This window comes from Salvia hispanica, chromosome 4 (assembly GCF_023119035.1).
Source record: "Salvia hispanica cultivar TCC Black 2014 chromosome 4, UniMelb_Shisp_WGS_1.0, whole genome shotgun sequence".
Classification (NCBI taxonomy): Eukaryota; Viridiplantae; Streptophyta; class Magnoliopsida; order Lamiales; family Lamiaceae; genus Salvia; species Salvia hispanica.
The window spans coordinates 35,904,320-35,925,240 of NC_062968.1; the positions used below are offsets into that span (position 1 = coordinate 35,904,320).

At 34.3% G+C, this 20,921-nt stretch overlaps 3 protein-coding genes across 5 annotated transcripts; 1 reads left to right on the top strand and 2 right to left on the bottom strand.

Moving 5' to 3' along the window:
* The first annotated feature begins 720 nt into the window (after positions 1-720).
* LOC125219843 lies at positions 721-2,386 on the top strand. The gene is made up of 3 exons (XM_048121921.1): positions 721-928; positions 1,018-1,167; positions 1,771-2,386. The coding sequence occupies exons 1-3, from the start codon at positions 908-910 to the stop codon at positions 2,179-2,181; spliced, it is 582 nt and encodes a 193-aa protein (XP_047977878.1). The 5' UTR covers positions 721-907; the 3' UTR covers positions 2,182-2,386.
* Positions 2,387-6,499: 4,113 nt separating this feature from the next.
* LOC125218274 (putative E3 ubiquitin-protein ligase XBAT31) lies at positions 6,500-9,085 on the bottom strand. Of its 3 annotated transcripts, none has more exons than XM_048119912.1 (8): positions 8,739-9,085; positions 8,603-8,662; positions 8,453-8,524; positions 8,248-8,369; positions 8,004-8,144; positions 7,827-7,922; positions 7,317-7,569; positions 6,500-7,029 (listed from the first exon to the last, which is right to left on the bottom strand). In XM_048119912.1, the coding sequence occupies exons 1-8, from the start codon at positions 8,916-8,918 to the stop codon at positions 6,655-6,657; spliced, it is 1,299 nt and encodes a 432-aa protein (XP_047975869.1). In that variant the 5' UTR covers positions 8,919-9,085; the 3' UTR covers positions 6,500-6,654. The 3 variants fall into 3 exon arrangements, with proteins under 3 accessions (XP_047975869.1, XP_047975867.1, XP_047975868.1); XM_048119910.1 differs by having other exon boundaries at positions 7,827-7,940; XM_048119911.1 differs by having other exon boundaries at positions 7,827-7,934; positions 8,739-9,084.
* A 9,941-nt stretch (positions 9,086-19,026) lies between these two features.
* LOC125218303 (dof zinc finger protein DOF5.1-like) lies at positions 19,027-20,662 on the bottom strand. The gene is made up of 2 exons (XM_048119937.1): positions 20,459-20,662; positions 19,027-20,238 (listed from the first exon to the last, which is right to left on the bottom strand). Exons 1-2 carry the CDS (start codon positions 20,507-20,509, stop codon positions 19,318-19,320), a joined length of 972 nt encoding a protein of 323 aa, XP_047975894.1. The 5' UTR covers positions 20,510-20,662; the 3' UTR covers positions 19,027-19,317.
* Positions 20,663-20,921: the final 259 nt, after the last annotated feature.

The following is a 20,921-nucleotide window of genomic DNA, read 5'->3' on the forward strand; positions in this document are numbered from 1 at the left end:
AACAAAATCTTTCAGTAAGATATTATTGAAAATCACGGTATACTTCAATATTTTGATATTTTAATATTTTTTCCACTCTTAAAAACGCTGATGTTATTACTATTCTCCTACTACCTAGTGTGCGAACAATAAAATATAAGTAAAGTTGGGAAATCTTAGTCACTGAACTGAATATCCTTAAAAAAATTTGCAAAAGTGATTAGATTCAATTATGTTAAAAATGTTACTTAATTCATCGAAATTGAAGAAGTGGTAATGATTGTGGACCCTAAAATGAAGTTAACCCAAAAGTGTGTTGACCCTTATTTCGGATTGAAGTGGAATCGAAAATTTTCGTAAAACTTGATTATGATTACACCCCAGCCCATATTCCAAATCCGACATCTTGCCTTATCTTTAGGAAATTACTAACTACAATCATATGAAAATTAGGTGGCACCTTAATTACGCCCTTTTTCTTTACTTTTTTCTATTCTAATCTAGCAAAGCTTTTGTCGAGGGAAATAAAATTGCTATTTTCACCTTTTATAATTTACTATGTTATAATATAAAATTGTCTGGTAATTTACGCTTGTAATTTCCTTTAAATTTTTTTTATTATTATTATTTAAACTTTGTATCAGCCAAATAAAAAAATGTGTGATAAGTTTGGGAATCTAGAAACCGAGAAAAAAAAGTAAAGTATTCCTATAAAGACAACAATATTAGAGAAGGCAAGGCAAGGCGGTGCGGTTGGGTTATGGTTATGGTAATGCCCACAGAAGAAAGTGATAGATATATTCATAGTAATTCCCAACAGCAGCTAGCTAGCTTCTGCTCATCTCAATGTCTCTCTCTTCCTAGTTCCTCCTTATATTAAAATTTAAAACCCTAACTCCTCTTCTTCTACACTTGAATCCACCGATTAATGGCTCAACCTCAACAACAGGTTTATACTCAACTCACATTCTCATTCTTCTTCGGTGTGTGTATTGTAGATACATTTATGTGTATATATATATATATATATATGAGCAGGAAGAAGGGTGGCCGCTGGGGCTGCAGCCGCTGAACGTGAGAGTTGGGCTGGAGAGGAACCGTGATCTCAATGCCTCTCTCTCCTTCAACACTTTGCTCACCTCTTCCCCTATCTCCTCCGATGATTTCTCTTCTGATCTTGACACTCAGGTTTATTTATACTACTACTTTCCATTCATTTAATTATTTTCTTGTATTTGGAAATGATAGTAATAATTTCAATGATAACTGGGATTGAGGGAGCGTCTAGGAATCTTAATTAGTCAAGATCTTCACTTTATTAATTTTAACATTTTTCTGAAAAGTGGCTACTATTTTATAACTTGTCAGACTGAGTTAGGCAGTGTGAAACTACTTTACTCCCTTTCACATGCCCCTTCTTCTTTCTGTCTTTGACTAATCTATGTTTCCAATCTTCACTTTGAGAAATCTCAATCCAATAACCAAAGATGCCTACATTGTCTATGTGTGATATTGATGCTTCCATAAAAAAAAATTGGCCTATTTTATGTGTGGTCAATAACCATGAAAATCGTGAACACAGGAGAATGATTAAAAATTTGAGCTTGATGATTGGCAATTGTTTGTGGTAGGTGATGATTCTTGATTAAATTGAAGATGAAAAATATGTATCTAAATGAAACTGATGGAAAATCCAAGCATAACGTTTTTCCAGTCTTAATTAATTTTTGTTGTATTAGTCATTTATTTTCTGCATTACACTATTTTCTAACAGAAACAAGATTGATATAGTCAACAGGTTCATTCTTTCATGACAAGAGCATCACTCTAGGGAGCCTGATTGGGATCTCGAGCATCCTAGAGCTGTCGCGGAGATCAAGGCGGGGGCGAGCTCCCGACCAGGCCGCGAGGAGCAAGAAGACGCGGACATGGTTCCTGTCGCTGTGCTCGAGGCTGAGTACCGATGCAGTGAGCATGAGCAACGCACCGTCCCTCGCCCACCTGCTCCAAGCAGAGAGGACTGCTGCTGCTGCTCAAGGAGTCGATGATTTCTCGCAAATCTCCAATCACAACCCCTTGTTCGTAGGCGGGCACGTTGCTCCTCCTCGACCGCCCTCGCCCTTCGCTAGGGACTTGCTATCGCACGATCATGCCCCTCCCTTACTTCTCTCGTGTTTATGCGCTCATTCATCATCAAATTGACTAGTTTCTTTCTTTTTTTTTAAATGGTTATGAGATATAATTTGAATATTCTTTTCTTGGAGTTAGTATTGGTGTTTGGAGCTCATTGAAATAAGAGCAGTAGTCACATTGAAGTTGCTTCATTAAACTTGGATTTTAAAGGTCAAAATGGGAAGGCACGCCACGCTACCTTCATTATTAATGGCCATGTCTTGTTTGAGATTCATCTTCTTGTACCTTCACGTGTGAGCCCTTGTTTTTCCAGGATTAATTGCTGCTGTCCTTTTCTGGCATTGATGAAATATAATACACGATCTGACATTGCATTAACTAAGAGATCACATAATAGGCAATATACAATATGTTGAAAACTGGGTACAAAAACAACTTGACGGGCGTAATGCGGTTTAATAGAAGGAGAGAGAGTACACATAAACAAAAAATCGTGAAGGGTCTATGTTTGGATTGTCGACTGCAACAATATTTGATATTGTCCGTTTTGTTTTTGGGTCACTCCCAAAAGGCCTCAAACTTATTAGAATTGGACATGAATTATATACACCTTCTAACTTCCCTCAAACTCTTGATGTGAGATGAGTTTGTACTCAACACTCTAGTCGAAGAAGGCTCCTATCCATGAGATGAGATAAATCCAGATAGTGCTCTCAATTCAGGAAAATCATCTCCAAAAATAAAATACTTCGTCTCATTCACTACTGACCGAACGAGCTTTGGCTAGCTGGATAAAGCGAGGACATAACTTTGACTATGGAATGGATGTAGAGCTTTGTATGTTGTATTATGCACAACGTGGTATATAGAATGCATGGAATGACTATCCCATTTATAGGCATAGTGCAGCATTCCAAAATGAATAAGTTGAATCCGAACCAAATCCGAAGATCAATTGTCAGGGTCTAAGTCCACAACACCTGACACGGGGCGAAGCTGAGGCAGCGGCGCGCGCGTGCAAACTCGTCACTTGTGTATATAATTATTATGTCGCGATGAAGTATGTTAAAACTTACTTCATTAGAGCATTCACAATGGTTGGCCGATGGAGAAGCCTTCCCGATCGGCCCCCATCGGCCAACCATCGCAGGGAAAGGGCCTAAGAAAGGCTATTGCTTCTCTCTCCCTTTTGGCCGATGTATCGGCCATGGCCGATATATGTATATGAGTGATGGCCGATGATAGGATAGGCCTTCCATTGTGGAAGAAGGGGGGCCTATCATCAGCCCTGCACATATTTTTTTTAGTCCATAATTTATACACTGTATATACTCCATAATATTCTTATTTAAATTTGCATCTCGTTGTATTCTTTTTTCCAATATTGTAATACAATGAAGATTTGCGTATTACTCCCTTCGTCCCACTCGGTCACTTTTGCACACCCGTTTTGTAAAAATCGTAATAAATAGTTAAAGTGGAGAAATCGTAAATTAAGAGAGGGAATAATGTAGAGAAAACTCATGTCTACATTATTCTCTCTCTTACTTTACCGTTTCTCCACTTAGACTATTTATTATGATTTTTATAAAATGAGTGTGCAAAACTAACCGGGACTCCTAAAGCGGGATGGAGGGAGTAATATTTTTGCATTCAAATTTATTTAATTTGATAACATATTAAATATAGAAGTGCCAAAAAATTAAAACAAAATAATAGTAATGATGTGGAAATGAAATGGAAAAGGATAGAACCTCTGGGAGGGCTCTTCCATTGCAGGGAGATAGACTATTTGATAGAATGATGACGTGAAAACAATAAAAAAAAGGAGAAGGATCCTCTAAGAGGGCCCAATCATTGCTAATGCTCTTAATAAAGGCTCATTTATCAATGAGGTTAATTAACACATTAATTAGTAGAGGGAACATCATTTTTGGTCCACGAACTTTGCCAAAGTATCATTTTAGGTCCGTGAACTTTGAAAATATCATTTGAGGTCCATCAATTATGGAGTAATATCATTTGAAGTACTTTTTTACTATTTCCAAGTTTTTTTGGTCGAAAATACCCTCAATATTTTTAAGGGTATATATTTTTAATAAACTTTTGATATACTCATATTTTTTATAAATATCTTTACTATATATTTTTGATGAATTTTCTAAATATAATTTGACCTTCAATATTATCACTTAATTTTGTGACATGCAAGAAATAATCCTTATTCAATTTTTTTATTATTAAAGAAGTTCTATATTCAATTTTAAAATTCTTTAATATAAATAATTGAAGAAGCAATTTAACTTGCATGTCACAATATGATAAAATTATATTTAGAAAAATCGTCAAAAATATATTGTAAAGATATTTATAAAAAATATGAGTATATGATAAGTTTATTAAAAAGAGGGAACACCTTTTTTGGTCCACGAACTTTGCCAAAGTATCATTTTAGGTCCGTGAACTTTGAAAATATCATTTCAGGTCCATCAACTATGGGTTAATATCATTTGAAGTACTTTTTAACTATTTCCAAGTTTTTTTGGACAAAAATACCCTTGATACCTTAAAGGGTATATATTTTTAATAAACTTATCCTATACTCTTATTTTTTATAAATATCTTTACTATATATTTTTGATGAATTTTTAAAATATAATTTGACCTTCAATATTATCACTTAATTTTGTAATTAAGTGACATGCAAGAAAAGATCCTTATTAAATTTTTTTATTATTAAAGAAAAGTTCTTTATTCAATTTTAAAATTCTTTAATATAAAAATTGAAGAAGCAATTTTACTTGTCAAATAATTAAGTGATAATATTGAAGGTCAAATTATATTTAGAAAATTCGTCAAAAATATATTGTAAAGATATTTATAAAAAATATGAGTATATGATAAGTTTATTAAAAATATATATCCTTTAAGGTATCGAGGGTATTTTCGTCCAGAAAAACTTAGAAATAGTAAAAAAGTACTTCAAATGATATTAACCCATAGTTGATGGACCTGAAATGATATTTTCAAAGTTCACGAACCTAAAATGATACTTTGGCAAAGTTCGTGGACTAAAAAAGATGTTCCCTCTATTAAAAATATATACCCTTTAAGGTATTGAGGGTATTTTCGTCTAGAAAAACTTGGAAAAAGTAAAAGAGTACTTCAAATGATATTATCTCATAGTTGATGGACCTCAAATGATATTTTCAAAGTTTACGGACCTAAAATGATACTTTGGCAAAGTTCGTGGACCAAAAAAGAAGTTTCCACTAATTAGTATTTACAAATTATAAATTTTAATTTATTATTTCTCACTCACTAGAAATTGGTTTAGGCAAAGAGGATATACTATGATTATCTAATAGGAACGTAGATCGATCCTATACCAATCATAAAATTAAAACTTATGATATTTGTACGATCTGATCAAACTACGATGACCAAGCATAATTCTAACATGTTACTATTTTTCACTTTTTTTCTTTAATTAAAATGACAACTAATGCAAGAAAATTATCTAAGGCAAACTCCTATACCCACCTTAATTCAATCAGATTTTCAGTTATCACAACAAAAGTTTAAATAGAAGAAATGTTACATACATAGGGCACACCAACGTAACGTAGGTCTCAATTGATACTCCCTCTGTTTCAAGTAGTTCGATTATTTTATTTTTTTACTCTCATTTTAGAATAATTATACTCCATAACTAATATAGAGAGAAAGTAAAATAAAAGTGAGAATAAGGCCACATCTCAATACTTTTACTCAAATAATCTATATAAGACTCCATAGTCAACTTACAATTCTTTGCATGCGGAACTTGTTAAAAAGACAATTGACTTTCTAAGAAAAAGGAAGTTTAATAGGCATATGACTATAGTCTATAAGATGTAAACTATTATTAGTACTATATTTGGCATCACAAACTTAGGCGAGATGCAATTGCAGCCTCCAAATTTAATTGTGGCCTTTCAGTGAAATTTCTATAAAATAAAATAAAAGGCAGATCTCACGGATCTACCCTCTCTCACCTCAGTAATTTATGAAAACATTGTCGGAACTTTTCAAGCATCTTTTAGATTTTCTTTTTGTTCCATTCGAACATTTCACACGATTAGTCATTTCAAGCAGGTTGTTGAAGTTCAAAATTCAGTATTTGACAGTTGAAACAAATAAGATGCTTGAAAATATCTATGCCAAAAAGGAGACGGAAGGCAAATTCAGATATTCATTTTCCCATTTAGATGAAATACTATTCAGAGACTCGCTTCAACTTGGACGAATTGAATTAGTCATAAACAGTTGTTGCCCGCCTTAAGATATCTGTGTAATGAAATTGATGGCCTAATCGTATGTCTTAGACTTTCAACTGAATCCATGATTTAGTTTTCTAAAATGGAGATGAAATCTCATTTGCACTTTGAACCAAGTTCAGTAGAAAATGTTCCATTTCATCTTCAAATCACGCCGTCTGATATCCGTACAAAAAGAATTTATATTAAGCCCTCAACACGTTGGAGTCAATGGAAGCCGATATCACGCCTTAACCATCTCGTGGTCGCACTCTGCAACGACCTTCCCGGAGCTGCGCCCTAACCTCCCAAACGAGCTGAGTGACGACAAGCTCTTGAAGCTGCTGCTCCCTTCACCAAGATTAAGTGATATTCTTGTTCTTGGCTTTGCAGGAGCCGGCTCCAACTCTGTTTTGGTGTCGACTTTGGTCTTGGCAACAGCTAGTCGAGTGATGGTGCTTCGGCAGAAGGGGCAGACTGGAATCTTGGAAGAGGAATTGGGTTTGCTGTGACAGCAAAGGGCTAGAATGCAATGAGCACACATTTCATGACTGCAGTTTTGCACCTCGATTGTACACACCTGCTCGAAGCAAATGCAGCATAGCTCCGCATCTCCACCCTGCATTGTATGACAAACACTTAACTCAAACATCATCTAAACAACATACAAGTGGACACAACATCAACACAGACAAATATGGTGATTTAGACTCAGCTGTATCATCTCTCCATTGTGTTTAGAAGAAATACATCTCTCGTGTACATTTAAGTGCAACGTGTCTTTATATGCTTTTTGCTTAAATCTTTTTATGCCTTCAGTTTCTCTTAAAAGTGTTAATTTTTTTCTCATCTTAACAAGCCATTTATGAAGTTGCACAGGTACCATGTTTACTCATCTTATTTTACCTCAGATTCATCGTCAACTCCACCGGAATATGGGAGTTGTGGAGTAGTACAAGGTGTTTCCGTCAAGATGGCCTTTTCTCTCTTTTTGTTGGCTTCGATCAGGGCTTTCTCTAGCAAGGATTTTGCATCAGGATTGAGCTCACTAATGAACTTCAACGGTGATGGCCAAGTTAGAGGCTCTGGTGCCAAAGGGTTCAACAAAGCAGCACACGCGTCATGTTTGTGCTTGACAGCAACCATGTAAGGTATTCTCCTGCAGAGACACCATAACATTTAATTGAGCTTTCACTTAGAAAAAACCAGCAGGATATAGATAGAACGTAATGTGTGTATCAATTGCACGGCCACAAAGGAAATGAGTTGGTTGTGGTTAAACTGTATGGCAGTGAGACGGAGGGCAATGTAAGATTAAACTACGGGTTACAGTTGAAGCCGTTCTATTCAACAGCAATAGCAACTCGCATATAAACAATTATTTGCATTTCATAGTGAAGGATTTAGGTTCCTCACCCGGATGAATCTCTTTGAAGTCTATCAGCACCGCGGGCAAGCAATTCACGAACACAGTCCAATGAGCCTCCGCGAGCAGCCAGATGCAGAGGCGTGCTACCAGGATAGCTGCAACTACATCAGTCATTTCAACCAAATCACTCAAAACAAATGCTAGTAAAAATGAGACAGTGATACCTATATCCACCGGTAGAAGCACAGACGAGAGCTCCACTGCTTAGTAGAATGTGAACACAATCTGTGCGCTTTTGCCGGGCAGCTAAATGCAATGGGGTTGCACCACTGCCGTCTCTCACATTAACAAATCTTGAAAATCCCCTAAACAATCGAATGAAATGAATAAGCTGATGAAACAAACACACAAAAAAAGAAAAAAAGAAGTAGAAATTCAAGAGAAAATCAATGAGAAACAGGGAGTTACCAAGATTGAGAAACTGGGGTGGAGTTGGCAGCAGAAAGAATCAATTGGAGGCAATCTGAGTGACCATAATAAGCTGCATAATGCAAACATGTTCTCCCATGTAATGTATCAAACAATAATACCTGCAAAATCCATCATCAAATTAAAAGGCATATTTTCAATAAAAGTAGGAAAAAACACAAAACAGAAAGGAAAACTGTCATACATTAGCTCCTGCTTGAATAAGCCTTTCCACGCAGGAGAACTTGCCATGAATCGCAGCTAACATCAATGGAGTCTAAGCAAACAACAACATACGAATCTATTAAAATGACACTGATCAGAAAAACAAAAGTTGTGAAAAACGATATCAGACCTGTTTGTGGCGATTCAAGATATCTGGATTCCCGAAGCGATCTAAAAGCATAGAAAGAACCTAAGAGAAAAAGCGCACAATTCATACGATACGAATCAAATCGAAACAAAGCAGCAAAAATGAAAGAGAAGCACACCTCGAGGTGGCCATTGGCAGCTGCCACGTGGAGCGCGGAGAGCCGGCCGTGAAGGGTTCTGATCGTCAAGAGATTTGGGGCTTCCGCGGCCAGCGCTTCGACAGTGTCAATGTCTCCGTTCTGAACTGCGTTGAACAGCTCAGTGTCCTCGAGCTCCCTGCAGCTGAGTCCCTGCCCCATTTTCGCCAGCCACCACGGCGGAGGAAGGGCGGCGTGGTGGTGGCGCTGTGGGGGGGTGAATGTGTGATTGATGATAGTGGTGGAGTGGAGGTGTTGGAGTTTGGGCTGCCCGCGGGCACCTATTCCGTGCGCTTTAGATGCGGTTTCGGGCAGCTCTGGACATGCTCCCAAAATTATACGGACTTTCGGTTTAAAGCCAATCAATTTGTATTCTCTTTTTCTTCATTTCTTTTTTATCAACTCCATAATTCATGATTAGCCTCTTCTTCTCTTTCAAAATTCTAACTTTGTGAATTCACTATCACCTACGTATATCAATGTAAACTCTAATTACTAATTAGTGTTTCTACAAATCCGGAATTTTCAGATTCAAATGGGTTATTAAGACCATCTCCAATTATGCACCAAAACTCATTTTTGGTGTAGATAAGTTCTCCAACCGTACACCAAACTCAAACCCATTTTTGAGTTTTTCAATAGAATAACACCAAATATGGTGTTTATTCCAAAATTTTGTTAGACGAATACTAAAAAATGGTGTAAACTTAAATATGATGTAAATGGTTGCAGTAAAACTACTTTTTTGGTGTGACGTATACTCAAAAATGAGTTTGGGTTTGACATAAATGATTGGAGATGGCCTAATCACTGTTAATTTGTTTATTCATTTGTGTTAATCGAATAAGGCGCAATTTCATATAATACCGGATTGGTAGTTTATCTTTATTCAACCAAAATTGATTTTTAAATAATGTACAAGTATTTAAAGTGATGAAATATATAATAAAATAAGCAGGTCATGCAAGGATGAAATCGATACATGGAGTATATTTAACCATGATCTATATTCTGGCCACGATTAAATTTAGTGATACGGAGAAAAAGAGATCATGGATATCAGGTATACACATATCCGACCCAATACACATATTTACAAATTTGGTGCAAAATCAGATAATAAAATGTAGGTGTTCCAAATATCAGGCTACTCTAGCTATCAGTACCGAATATCCAATTGATTACATGTTTTCAATTTTGAGTGTTTGGGGACTAGGAAGGGCATTTTCAAACATATTCTAACTGTAAATTTTGAATCAAATTAAACACAAACCTCACTAACTAAGCAAAAGGAATGAATTTACCTTAAAACTTCTAACTTAACAGTTGATTTTATTCGTTTGATTAATCTTTATAGACTCTGTGTTGCTTTTTCTCCGTAAGGAATCGTATTATTTCGGTAATCTTTGATTAGTTCTCTTATAAAACTCAAATCATCTTAGATGGTTCTAGTTAATGTGATCGGTGCAATGTATGTTGTTGTTTTTTTCTTTTTTTAAAGGTATGTGTGTTGTTTGCATCACGCAAAATATAATTTGCAATTGAATTTTTTATTTGTACTTAAACAATGAGTAAACAATTATTGTCAATGTAGTGCACATTGAGGGATACAACCCTCTACGAGTGTAACCTATAAGTTAGATGAAAGCATCAATTGATAGAATTTAACATGATAACGAGAGTCGGTAAAGAACGATGCGCAAGAGGTGAACAACAAATTTAAAGAAAACATATGAAATTGAGAAAAATATGGAAATAATAATTAAATTTCTTCAGTCATTAATTCTTTTGCTCGGATGTCCCTTCACAAACGGATACAGTAACATCTGGGTATCAATTTACATTGGGTAAAGACTATTAAAAATATTGGGCTCGGAACAAGTCCAAACGTATTCGGCGGCCCAGAGAATTTATCATATTGATATATGCAATTACTATTTGTTGAGCAAAAATATCTTGAATGTTTAGGTTAACACGAAGAGGGGCATATAAATCTCTTGTTTTTTGGATTTTATTTTTCGTTGTTGGTAAACCTTCTGAAAATAACATATTTTTTTTTGGTTTGGAGACGCAACAAATTTTCTTACGAAGAAATGGAATTTCACCTAAGCCATTCTATATATTTTATTGTATAAAAATATACAGAAAATATCTCAATAATTCCAATGATACTGTATTTTCAATTTAACAATTTAACCACGATAAAATTAAGGAATTAAAAATTAGTGTAGTCTATCCAATTGTCTTTATTTTAAAAATAGAAATTTTTAAAAATGATACAAGTTTTAGTAAAAGAGGAAGGAATAAAAAAATTATTGAAGTATTGTTAGTGGAAAAGGCCACTACTTTAGAGATTTTTTTTTCCTAAAATAGAAATTTTCTAATTTTAAGGGACAAACCAACATGGAAATAGTTTTTATATTTAAAGGACGAAGATAGTATAATTGTATAAATACATCTTTCTCTTCTGATCCTTATTTTTTCCTCTTTCTACCAATATGATTGGATAAACAAATTACGTGGCAATATATGTCCGAACCACTAAAATTTCGCTAAAAATGGAATGAACGATGGCATTCCACTTATTAAAAATTTTAGAACTACATGGAATTAACAATAAAACTTCTTCATGCCGCACCACAAATAAATGATATTTTGAGTGTGTGTGTGTTTTTTTTTTTTTTTTTGTGTAAAAGAGACTGAAGAATATATTAGGTTTTCTGGCCCAGTTGCAAAATGTTATGGTTAGATTTTCACTTTTAATCCTTAAGTTCAGAAATTAGTAAATTGAATGAGTTTGCTAGTAAGAACACAAAGTTTGAAACTACCAAACATTAAAAATCAGTGTCCCAGGTTAAGTTATATTTAAATGGAGTATGTCGGAATATCAAAAGGATGATATATAAATATATAATATACACTCTCTAATCACTCCAAGAATGGAGCATCTAATTAAGGGATCGGAGTTGTTGTGGAGAATTTTGTCCCTAAATATTATACTATATACTATGCAAATTTGAGCCCCACTCATGCGACTATGGGGACTAAAACCGAAAAACAAAATACTCCATCTCATAAGGGTCTAGTATGACTTACTAAGATTTTTATATTTTTAAACAAAGGTTCTTGATGAAGATTAAAAAACCTAATTAAATAAATTTCAATATACAAATGAAATCAAACTCAATTAATATAAATGAAAGAATTGAAAATATTTAGGTTAGAATTCGAAAATAAAAGTTTGAATTTGGACTTAACGAAGAAGGAAGAGAAACAAGCTTACTTGATTTGGTAAGTATATATATTAGGTTAGGTGTCGTTGAGTAATGAAAGTAATCTACACTTTACCACCTGAAAATGATTTGTCAAAAAAGGTGTGGCGTCTGTCGTCCTTTGTTGTTAAGGAAAGCCCATATATCAAAATCGCTATTCCTTCCCACGATTCTCGATTGCTAATTTTATTTAATCGTCAGTGCTCATCGATATCATTTCATAAAGTTGCACTTATTCATCATAGGAATCTCATCTTGCGCTACTAATTTCCCAGAATTGCGTCTCACCCTTCAAATCTTTTTTTTAAAAAATTAAATCACTGTTTTGTTAAAATTGCGTCTTACCCAATCAACATGGGAAATACTAGGGTATATATATTGGAATTTTCGTGAGGATATATATTAAAATATATGCGTGCAGTGTTTTTATACATGCCCACCAATTACCAAGTTTAATTTGGTGTAAAAGAAATATATATAGTAGGAGTACTTACTATAATTTGTTTTGTGAACTTGTAATTTGTAACAAAGGAGATTATTTGTCTTATTTGCTTTGATTATTAATAGACTAATTAGCATGGTTCTCCGACAAAGAACGAAACAATGGGCTTTGTTGCTTTTTCTTTGTCTTTCCCATGCATATATGCTTTTTTAACCTTACATACACATACAAGTTGTAAGTATAATTACAATGGAAGTGTCTAGGAAATATTCTATATACTCAAAGAAAATATTAACGTGCTTTACTTGACAATTAGTGCCGTGACTTCAATCATAGTTTCGTATGGCTAAGTTTCCACTCCATTATTTATATTAAGATCTAAAATTTGATTCCCTCAATAAATTGACATTTCAAACTTTCCTCTTTTTCCTGGACCAAAAAAGAATCTAATTTATGTATATATGATATGATCAGTCCTATCCAATTACAACGTCACCACTTGCACAAAGCAGATAGAAATGCAAAAGGAAAAAGGGAGAAATCAATGTTTTCCTAATAGCTAGCTCGCCTCCCTTTCAAAACATAAAAATAAAAATACAATAGATATCTAAATAAAAATAAAAATTCCTCGTTTCTATTTAAGAGAGAAAACAAAAACAAAGAGGTATAACAGGTGTGGTGGAGCACTACCGTTAAATTAACTATCTAATAGGAGTATCAATTACAATCTCAACATAGGTCATCTCTCAAGGAAAACCCTGTGAAAAAAGTGACTTCATTCTCTTTTTTCTTACAATAATAAAAATTGATAAATAATTGAGGCATAAATTAACCCACCAACCAAATCAACATAAAATCAAAAATAGGGTTGAAGAATACACATCCTAAGGCAATGACCTAAGTCCCCAACCAAAATAAAGGGATATATATATAATTGCCTTTTTGTATTTCTTAACAGCCGAATAACAGGGTTGGTAGATTAACAAATTTATATCCGAATGAAGATGCATCTTAGTAATTAATATTTATAAATAAAAAATCCCATAATGCTCTAGCAAGAGCCATATTGCAAGGAAAAGATGGTATCAATTATTTTTAAGAAGTGAAGTGACAATTATCCGAATAAAAATATGGATAATTGTGATGTATTCCAGAAAAAGAAACGAAAGTGGTTGTTCACGCAATGGTGCATGCATGCATGGTGATTGAGGAAGACCACCAAATCAAATCCAACCACTAAGCAATAAGTGGTCTATACATTATCACTCGTTTCTTGTGATATAAAAATGAGCACCAATTACATTATGTATACCCCAATCAATTCTCTATTTTTTTGTTTTTGATGGACAAAACGACAACCCACTACAAAAGGCAAATGTCTCAAATTATTTATTAAATTAATTTTGTAAAACATTATAGACATTAAATACACTACATGTGTGGAAAACAATACACTATGTGTTTTTGTGTATGCATACGTTTCTTTTATATCTATTATTTTTAAATAATCTTGGTTGTTCTCTTTATAAATATGGATAAATTTGAAGGCATGTATATATAGCAAAAAGTAAAAATATTTTATAAATACTTAATTTCAAATTTTGCTCACTAATAGGAAAGAAATTATGAGAGGTTTGAACATAGGATTCTTCAACATAGGGTGCCTTTCAACAAAGTCTATATAGCTTTTGCCTTTGATTAAATACTATCAACACAGAAAATCAACCAAAAAAAGATTATGATAGAGATAGAGAGAATGAAAGGAGGAAAGGACAGAATATGGTGAATGAATTTAGAAGATGAGCGTGTGTTGTGTGTATTTCTAGCTAGTGGAATCGTCCATTGTTTCTGCGCCAAACAGTACTCGTCCACGCCCCCAAACTTCAGATTCAAAAAATAATTATTCTTTAGAAAATATAAAAATCTGAAATATACTTATAATTTAATCTACACGTATAAACCACACAAATTGAATATGAGGAATATGCGCGCACATCAACAATGAAAAATGAAGAGGAAAAAACTATGGTTACCCAAATAAGGCTATTTGCCCCCATAGAATCCATGTGTGTTTTGGGACAAAAAAGCAGATAAATAAAAATACTATAGTTGATCTTCTTTATTAAGCTTTGGTATCAATTAACAAAGAAAATTCATAGGGGTGAATATATAATTGGATATGTAAATTTATTGGGGTTATCATCAGAATCTTTTCAGTTTTACCATTTAAAAGCAGTCGCGCAAGACGTTTCACAATAATTCAAACTAAATGGGCGTTCAATTTGTATGTTTGAATCGCCAAACCCTAAAATATGGAGCATGTACAAAATTGAATTAGTGTATATAATATGTACATGGGAATCTAAGATTGTGAAAAATAGATTCGATGGGAAGAAGAAATGCAGCTTTTATGTATATTTATAATAATTAAACACAGATAAATATTGAAGGAGAAAGAATAGAGGTGGGGGCAGGCAAATTTTGGTGGGAACGAAGACGGAATCAGATTCCGGGGACGCATGTTATAGTAATATAATTTCATCAATTTCTTCCACTTTAATGCAATTATATATACACTGTATCCCTTTTTCTGTATATTTATAAGAAGAAACGTTGTAAAAGTTATAAAGCTGCAAATCTTCACTCTACACAAAATCAGTGCAAGGATATTCTGGGATTCAATCTCCAGCTGGAAGAGAAAGATGAATGCCCCAATTTTAATAATATACTACTCTTGCATTAATTTAATTAGTCGATTGGGATTTGATACAATTATACTAATTAAAAACATATATTAATATCATCATTACTTAATTAATCTCTCCATCAATCTACATATTACTACGTGGGAAAAAGAGAGAGAGAGAGAGACAGGGGATGGAGCAATATTATATCTACTACTTATACTATATTTGATTAATATAGAGGTTGAGGTGAGTGGGGTTGAGAGATAGTATGAGATTAGTAACTTTATTCGAAAATGGTAGGCAGCAGCGGGCTTGCCTTGATTCTTACAAAAGTGAAATACTACCAAAGATTCCTTGCCTACAACTCCTTGTACTACAACAACCCTCACTCATCACTTTACCTACACCTATTCTATTCCAATACTCATAAGTTTAAACTTGAATATATCACTAGATTAACTATATGTATAATTTCAACAATCAAACTATCATAATTTAACTTAGTGGTATTTCCTTAAGAAGTGCATTAGTACTCTATAGTACACAATGTTGCATGATTGCATCTCGCTCAAAATTTATCAGTCAATAAAGGAAAGTGGAGAGTAAGATATAATTAAGACATTGGGTATTATCCCCTATCTTTCCAGCTACACAACCAATTTCATTTCAATTTAGCCGCCAAATTTTCAAGATACTAGTATAAAAGTATATAATCGTGCCTCATTTCACTTTCTGGAAAGCTGAGATTGGTTGTGAATCTGTGGCAATTACACTGCGAAAATATTTTCAAACTTTAAATTTGTGACTATTCTTAAGTAGACAAAAGGAAGTTAACAAAAAGTTTAGAAATACACTTTTCTACCAAAATATAGAAATTATAGTCACTCTCTTATCACATTCGAAAGATGTCATCTCATGATTATCTTATTATATAAAATTTATAAATTGTCAGCTTAAATTTTGTGATAAATGTGTAACTTTTGATGTCATATGCAAATTTCTTTATTAAAGTAAAACAATTTATGTCGAGACCTATTTGTTAAGTTGTCATACACAATTTTGACATTGAACTTGTTAATCATATGCTGTCTCTAATTAATAATTATCTGCCATGTGTTGTAACGACGTTTGTGTATGTATTTGATGGCATACTAAAAGACAGAATATCCAATTTGCTGAATATTAGCAAATTGTATATCCAATAGTTATTGCTTCTTAATTTTAAATTAAATAAATGGCTAATGCAAAAGCAAGTTTGATTAATTTTTGAATTGATAAATGACAGTACTATGGAGTACTTATACCCCTGTAAAGCCTAAAATATATATGTGACATAATTTATGTATCTATTACTAACTTCTTAGGAGTATTTTACACATACATGGACAGATGTACTTATCTGAACATCTGCATGTATTTATATAGTAATAATCAATCTATATATTATTTCTTAATGTATAAATTACACAATGAAATACTAACTACTTATGCATATATATATACATATTATTAATTTATTATTTGTTTTATGAAACACTTTATTAACTATACTATGTAATAATTAAAGTTCATTTAATCTGTTTTACATCCCATGAGAAACAGCAAAAAGAAACGTCCTTAATTAAGAAAAACCTAGCTAAGAGAGATATTGTTTTGGTATAAAAGGAAATTAATTGGAATGGGTGGTATTGCTAATAATATGATATGGCGTGCATGAAAATTGTTCGAGTTGTTGTGTTCATCTTTGGCTCCTCCCGCTAATGGTGTGCAGTCTTTACGTGATTCTTGGGGACCGACTTTCGAGATTTCTTTCCCCTCTCTCTCTCTCTCTCTTATTAGAAACTTTGGTTTCTGCAATTGTTGAACGCTTTTTTGGGGTTTGGGAATTGGAAGGAATGATGACGATATCCTGTATCAAATTTACTCCTACTTCAAATTTGGACAATTCCTATTGAGACTTGTGCCCAATCTCTTCACTCCACTACCTTAATAACCTACTACACATATTTCATTCAAACTCATGAAATAGTGCTAGTACAGTAATGAAAAAGCATCCCCCTACATCACCATTATTGAGAAATCATTGTGTAAACTAAAGGGATTTTTATCCATATACTGTGCTAGTAAGTAAGTATAGTAATTAATACTCATGTTGCTCATTCAAGAAAAGGAATTCAAGTAAGTAGAGTACTTTACATTTTGAGCTATGAGAATTTTGTTGGGGACATGAAGAACTAACCTCTAGGTAGATATACTGATACTCTTCCGGAATCAATCAAAAGCCAATAGTTGGGAATATTATTGAAGTGACCACTAGGATATACAGCATCGGAGCTTGAGATTTCTTACCAAACTTACTACTATTATTTTGTTTATTTAGTAGGAGAAATGGGGCCTGTAAAAAATGAACTTTTGACCGTATTCTTAATACACAAGTCTCACTATTTAGATGTCTCAATAAAAATATTTTGGAATCATAACCTGTACTCAATTTTGATGTGAGGCCTCTTGTGATGAAGATGAAGACTTACAATAAGAGTTCATATGTTGGTTGTATTCTAGTGTTGGATTTAATATCCGTGATTTTGTTTGTGTCAAATTATATCTCTTTAGGTGTTCGGTTTGCAAGATTGTATCTCAGGATTAAATATGTAGTGTGTTTGGTTCATTAGATTTAATCTCTTAACTCAATGCTAGATGGATAATCATGGATTCATGGGATAATTAACCAGTAACCCCCCTTCCCTCCAACTAAAATAATCTTACAACTAAATCCTAGAATATATCTTGGTATTATTTTATCTAGGAAACCAAACACCAACTTAAGAGATTAAATTTATTTGCAGCCGTTCTCAATTAGGATTTGAAGTTAAGTTTGGATATAATTATATTCCCCTAAGAATTCTAATTAGTAATAGAACTTTTGTTCCTTTTATATAGACTATATAATTAGTTCGAATGGTAGCTTTTATAATTTAATAAACGAGCTAGAGTTAGAAAATTGAGTTTATGTATATGGTTGGCTTCATTTCCCTCACGATGTTTCGTTTCCTTCATAGCAACTCAACATCAAATTATATACTGTAATTCATATATATGTACACTTAACTCCTTTTATTTAATTTTAATTATAAATGAATTAATTGATGAGAAAAAATAAGAAACATATATTAGGGTGATTAATTTATCTCTTATAACAATTATTCATAAAGTACTGATAGTACCAGTATATTCTAATTTACAATGTGCAATATTTACTCACATACAAAGAGTGATGTTTAATTTTCTTAAAACTAATAAAAATGAAATACATTGTATTACAAATCTGGAAATTAAATTGCTGAATTAGAGTTAATGAAGTATTGGGTCTAAATGTATTGCGCTAGTAGCTACGATTGAAATGAATATTTTCCTTAGCCTCCTTCAAGCAATTCTCAAAGATCTTATTAAACAAATTGAAACCCGTCTTAAAACATTATAAACAGACCATTTATTAACCCTTATTAATTTTAAAGAACGTCAAATGATGCAAAGAAAAAACCAACGGAATTAAATTGTTGAAAGAACATACTCCATATATAAAGAAAAGAAAATCTTTGTTTCAGAAACATTAGATCTAGCTAGCTAGGGATACAAATCACAATTTACAATACACATACGCGCTTGATAAAGGCACCAATAAATAGGGAGGCTGGCAAATTAATATACTAGTGTTTATGCATTAATGATCGAGAGAATATGCTAGGAGTATTTTAATCAAGATATTAGAAAGAGATCATACTTCAATTATTTTATATTTCCCATGTGAACAATACATATAAAAAATTTGCATGGGTAAAACAAGGTCACCTAACAAAAATGGGTGGAAATGTGAAACATGTCATATATTATATCAACCCGAAATTAGATCAGATTTCACATCCTGAAAAACATTACATCTCCAAATGTAACACAAGCTACAATAAATCTCACATATTAATTCTCCACAGTTTGTCTAAAACATTCTCAGGCAGCACACACTCATAGAGAAAAAGAGAAAGTAGATACACATATAGATATGTTTTAGGCTGCAAATTGAGTTGAAGAGAACAAACAAACCTACCAATTCTAGGGTTTTGACCATCGTCATCTCCTCCCATATAATTTGCAGATGTGTCTTTCTACAACGGATTTCTTGTAGAAGAAGAGCTGAAGTTGGAAAGGTCACTCCAATTAGCCGCCGGCGTGGCATTCCACTGCTCATTTCCGCCCAATATTTGCCTATTTAGGTTATGCTCTGAATTGTCCTCCATTTTCACCGGCGGCTGCCGCTGAGTTAGCATTGGGCTAGACAGTTTCGGCCTCTCCTCGCCGCCTCCTAGAAACCCCGGTTCGCCGCCATGGAACTGGTAGAACCCTTGGGATGATGCATCCAGACCCCCCAAAAAGGGAAATTGCTGAACCTGCTGCATCCGCCACGGCTCGCCGCCTTCACCTGATAAAAGCGAGGCTACTCCACCGCCGCCGCCGCCGTGGAAATTCATCTCGCTTGTTCCGGCTGTGGAAGCTGCTATTCCGCTGTAATTGTTTATCCCCATATCGGCGGTGAAGTTGTCGGTGAACTGGCCTAGAGGGGACATGAAGCGGAGAGGCGGAAGCGGCGGCGTTAGGCCTAACATATTAGAGGTGGCGCTGTTGGTGGAGGCGGTGCTTGTGGTGCTTGGGTTGTTGGGCTGCCTCTCGCTGCTGGCTGGGGATTTGGAGCTGGAGGACTTGCTGCGTTTGTTTCTCCGGCAGCCGCCGCCGACGGGGACGTTGCGAAGAGCGCCGCCGCGGGTCCAGTAGCGGCGGCAGGTCTTGCAGAAGTGGCGCGGCTGCGAGAGGCTGTAGTTGTTGAAGTAACAGAACTTTGTGTTTGTGGATTCGCAGCGAGGGCATTTCAGGGATGTTTCCGGCATCGGTATGTTGGCCATTCGAGCTCGCTCCGCCATCGAGCCCGGCCGGATCGAGCCCCCTCCTCCATGCGGCTGAGGCGGAGGGGGCGGCGGTGGTGGGACCAGAGGGTTGGCGCTGCTGCTTCCAATTATTTGATGATTGTGTTGCTGCAAATAAATTGTATGGAATTAAATGAAAAGAGAGAGAGGGAGAGAGAAAGCAAAATGAAAAAAAACACAGTGGTAGTATATTCAAAATAAAATTAAAGAGGAAGGAAAAAAGGGGGATGAGAATATGTCTTTTGAATTGTTGCTTTTTGAACAAAGAAGCTCAACCATGGAAGCATAAGATATCAAAGAGGGGGAAAAATTAAAAAAAACACCTTACCTGATTCCAGTGGGATGGATCAAGATAAGCAGGAATTGAAGAAAAAACCATGGTTCTTGATCTTTCTTTCTCTTTTGTAAAGGTTGTTTGGTTTTGGAGGTGTAGTGGAGAATCACATCAACTGGAGGGTTAGGCCAAATGGGGAGAGAGAGAGAGAGAGAGAGAAAGAAAGAATAATAAAGGAAGAATGAGAATATAGATGCTAAAATAAAGCGAGGGGCTTTATGCATGTATATATATACACACACACAGAGAGAGGAGTGAGGGAGAGAGGTACTAATTTGTTTTCACTCTGTCTAGTTTTGTTTTATTGCTTTTTAGGGTTTCAGTTTCTTAATTACTTAGCCTTTAAGCTTCTTTTGTGTGGAGACATTGCTGTGATTGCATGGAAAAAGTGGAGATTTCTTTTATGCTAAATAATTAAATAATTTTGAGAGGGGGGAGAATGTATTGATTGAGAGTG

Bases quoted from the DNA above. Each gene is read 5' to 3' on its own strand.
- LOC125218274 (XM_048119910.1), bottom strand. From the start codon at position 8,918: ATGGGGCAGGGACTCAGCTGCAGGGAGCTCGAGGACACTGAGCTGTTC. The intron at 8,525-8,602 runs GTCTGATATCGT...TTGTTTGCTTAG, and splicing joins TCTTGAATCGCCACAAACAG to ACTCCATTGATGTTAGCTGC. The intron at 7,030-7,316 runs GTAAAATAAGAT...CATACAATGCAG, and splicing joins GAGTTGACGATGAATCTGAG to GGTGGAGATGCGGAGCTATG.
- LOC125219843 (XM_048121921.1), top strand. From the start codon at position 908: ATGGCTCAACCTCAACAACAG. The intron at 929-1,017 runs GTTTATACTCAA...ATATATGAGCAG, and splicing joins TGGCTCAACCTCAACAACAG to GAAGAAGGGTGGCCGCTGGG. The intron at 1,168-1,770 runs GTTTATTTATAC...AGATTGATATAG, and splicing joins CTTCTGATCTTGACACTCAG to TCAACAGGTTCATTCTTTCA.
- LOC125218303 (XM_048119937.1), bottom strand. From the start codon at position 20,509: ATGGTTTTTTCTTCAATTCCTGCTTATCTTGATCCATCCCACTGGAAT. The intron at 20,239-20,458 runs GTAAGGTGTTTT...ATTTATTTGCAG, and splicing joins ATCCATCCCACTGGAATCAG to CAACACAATCATCAAATAAT.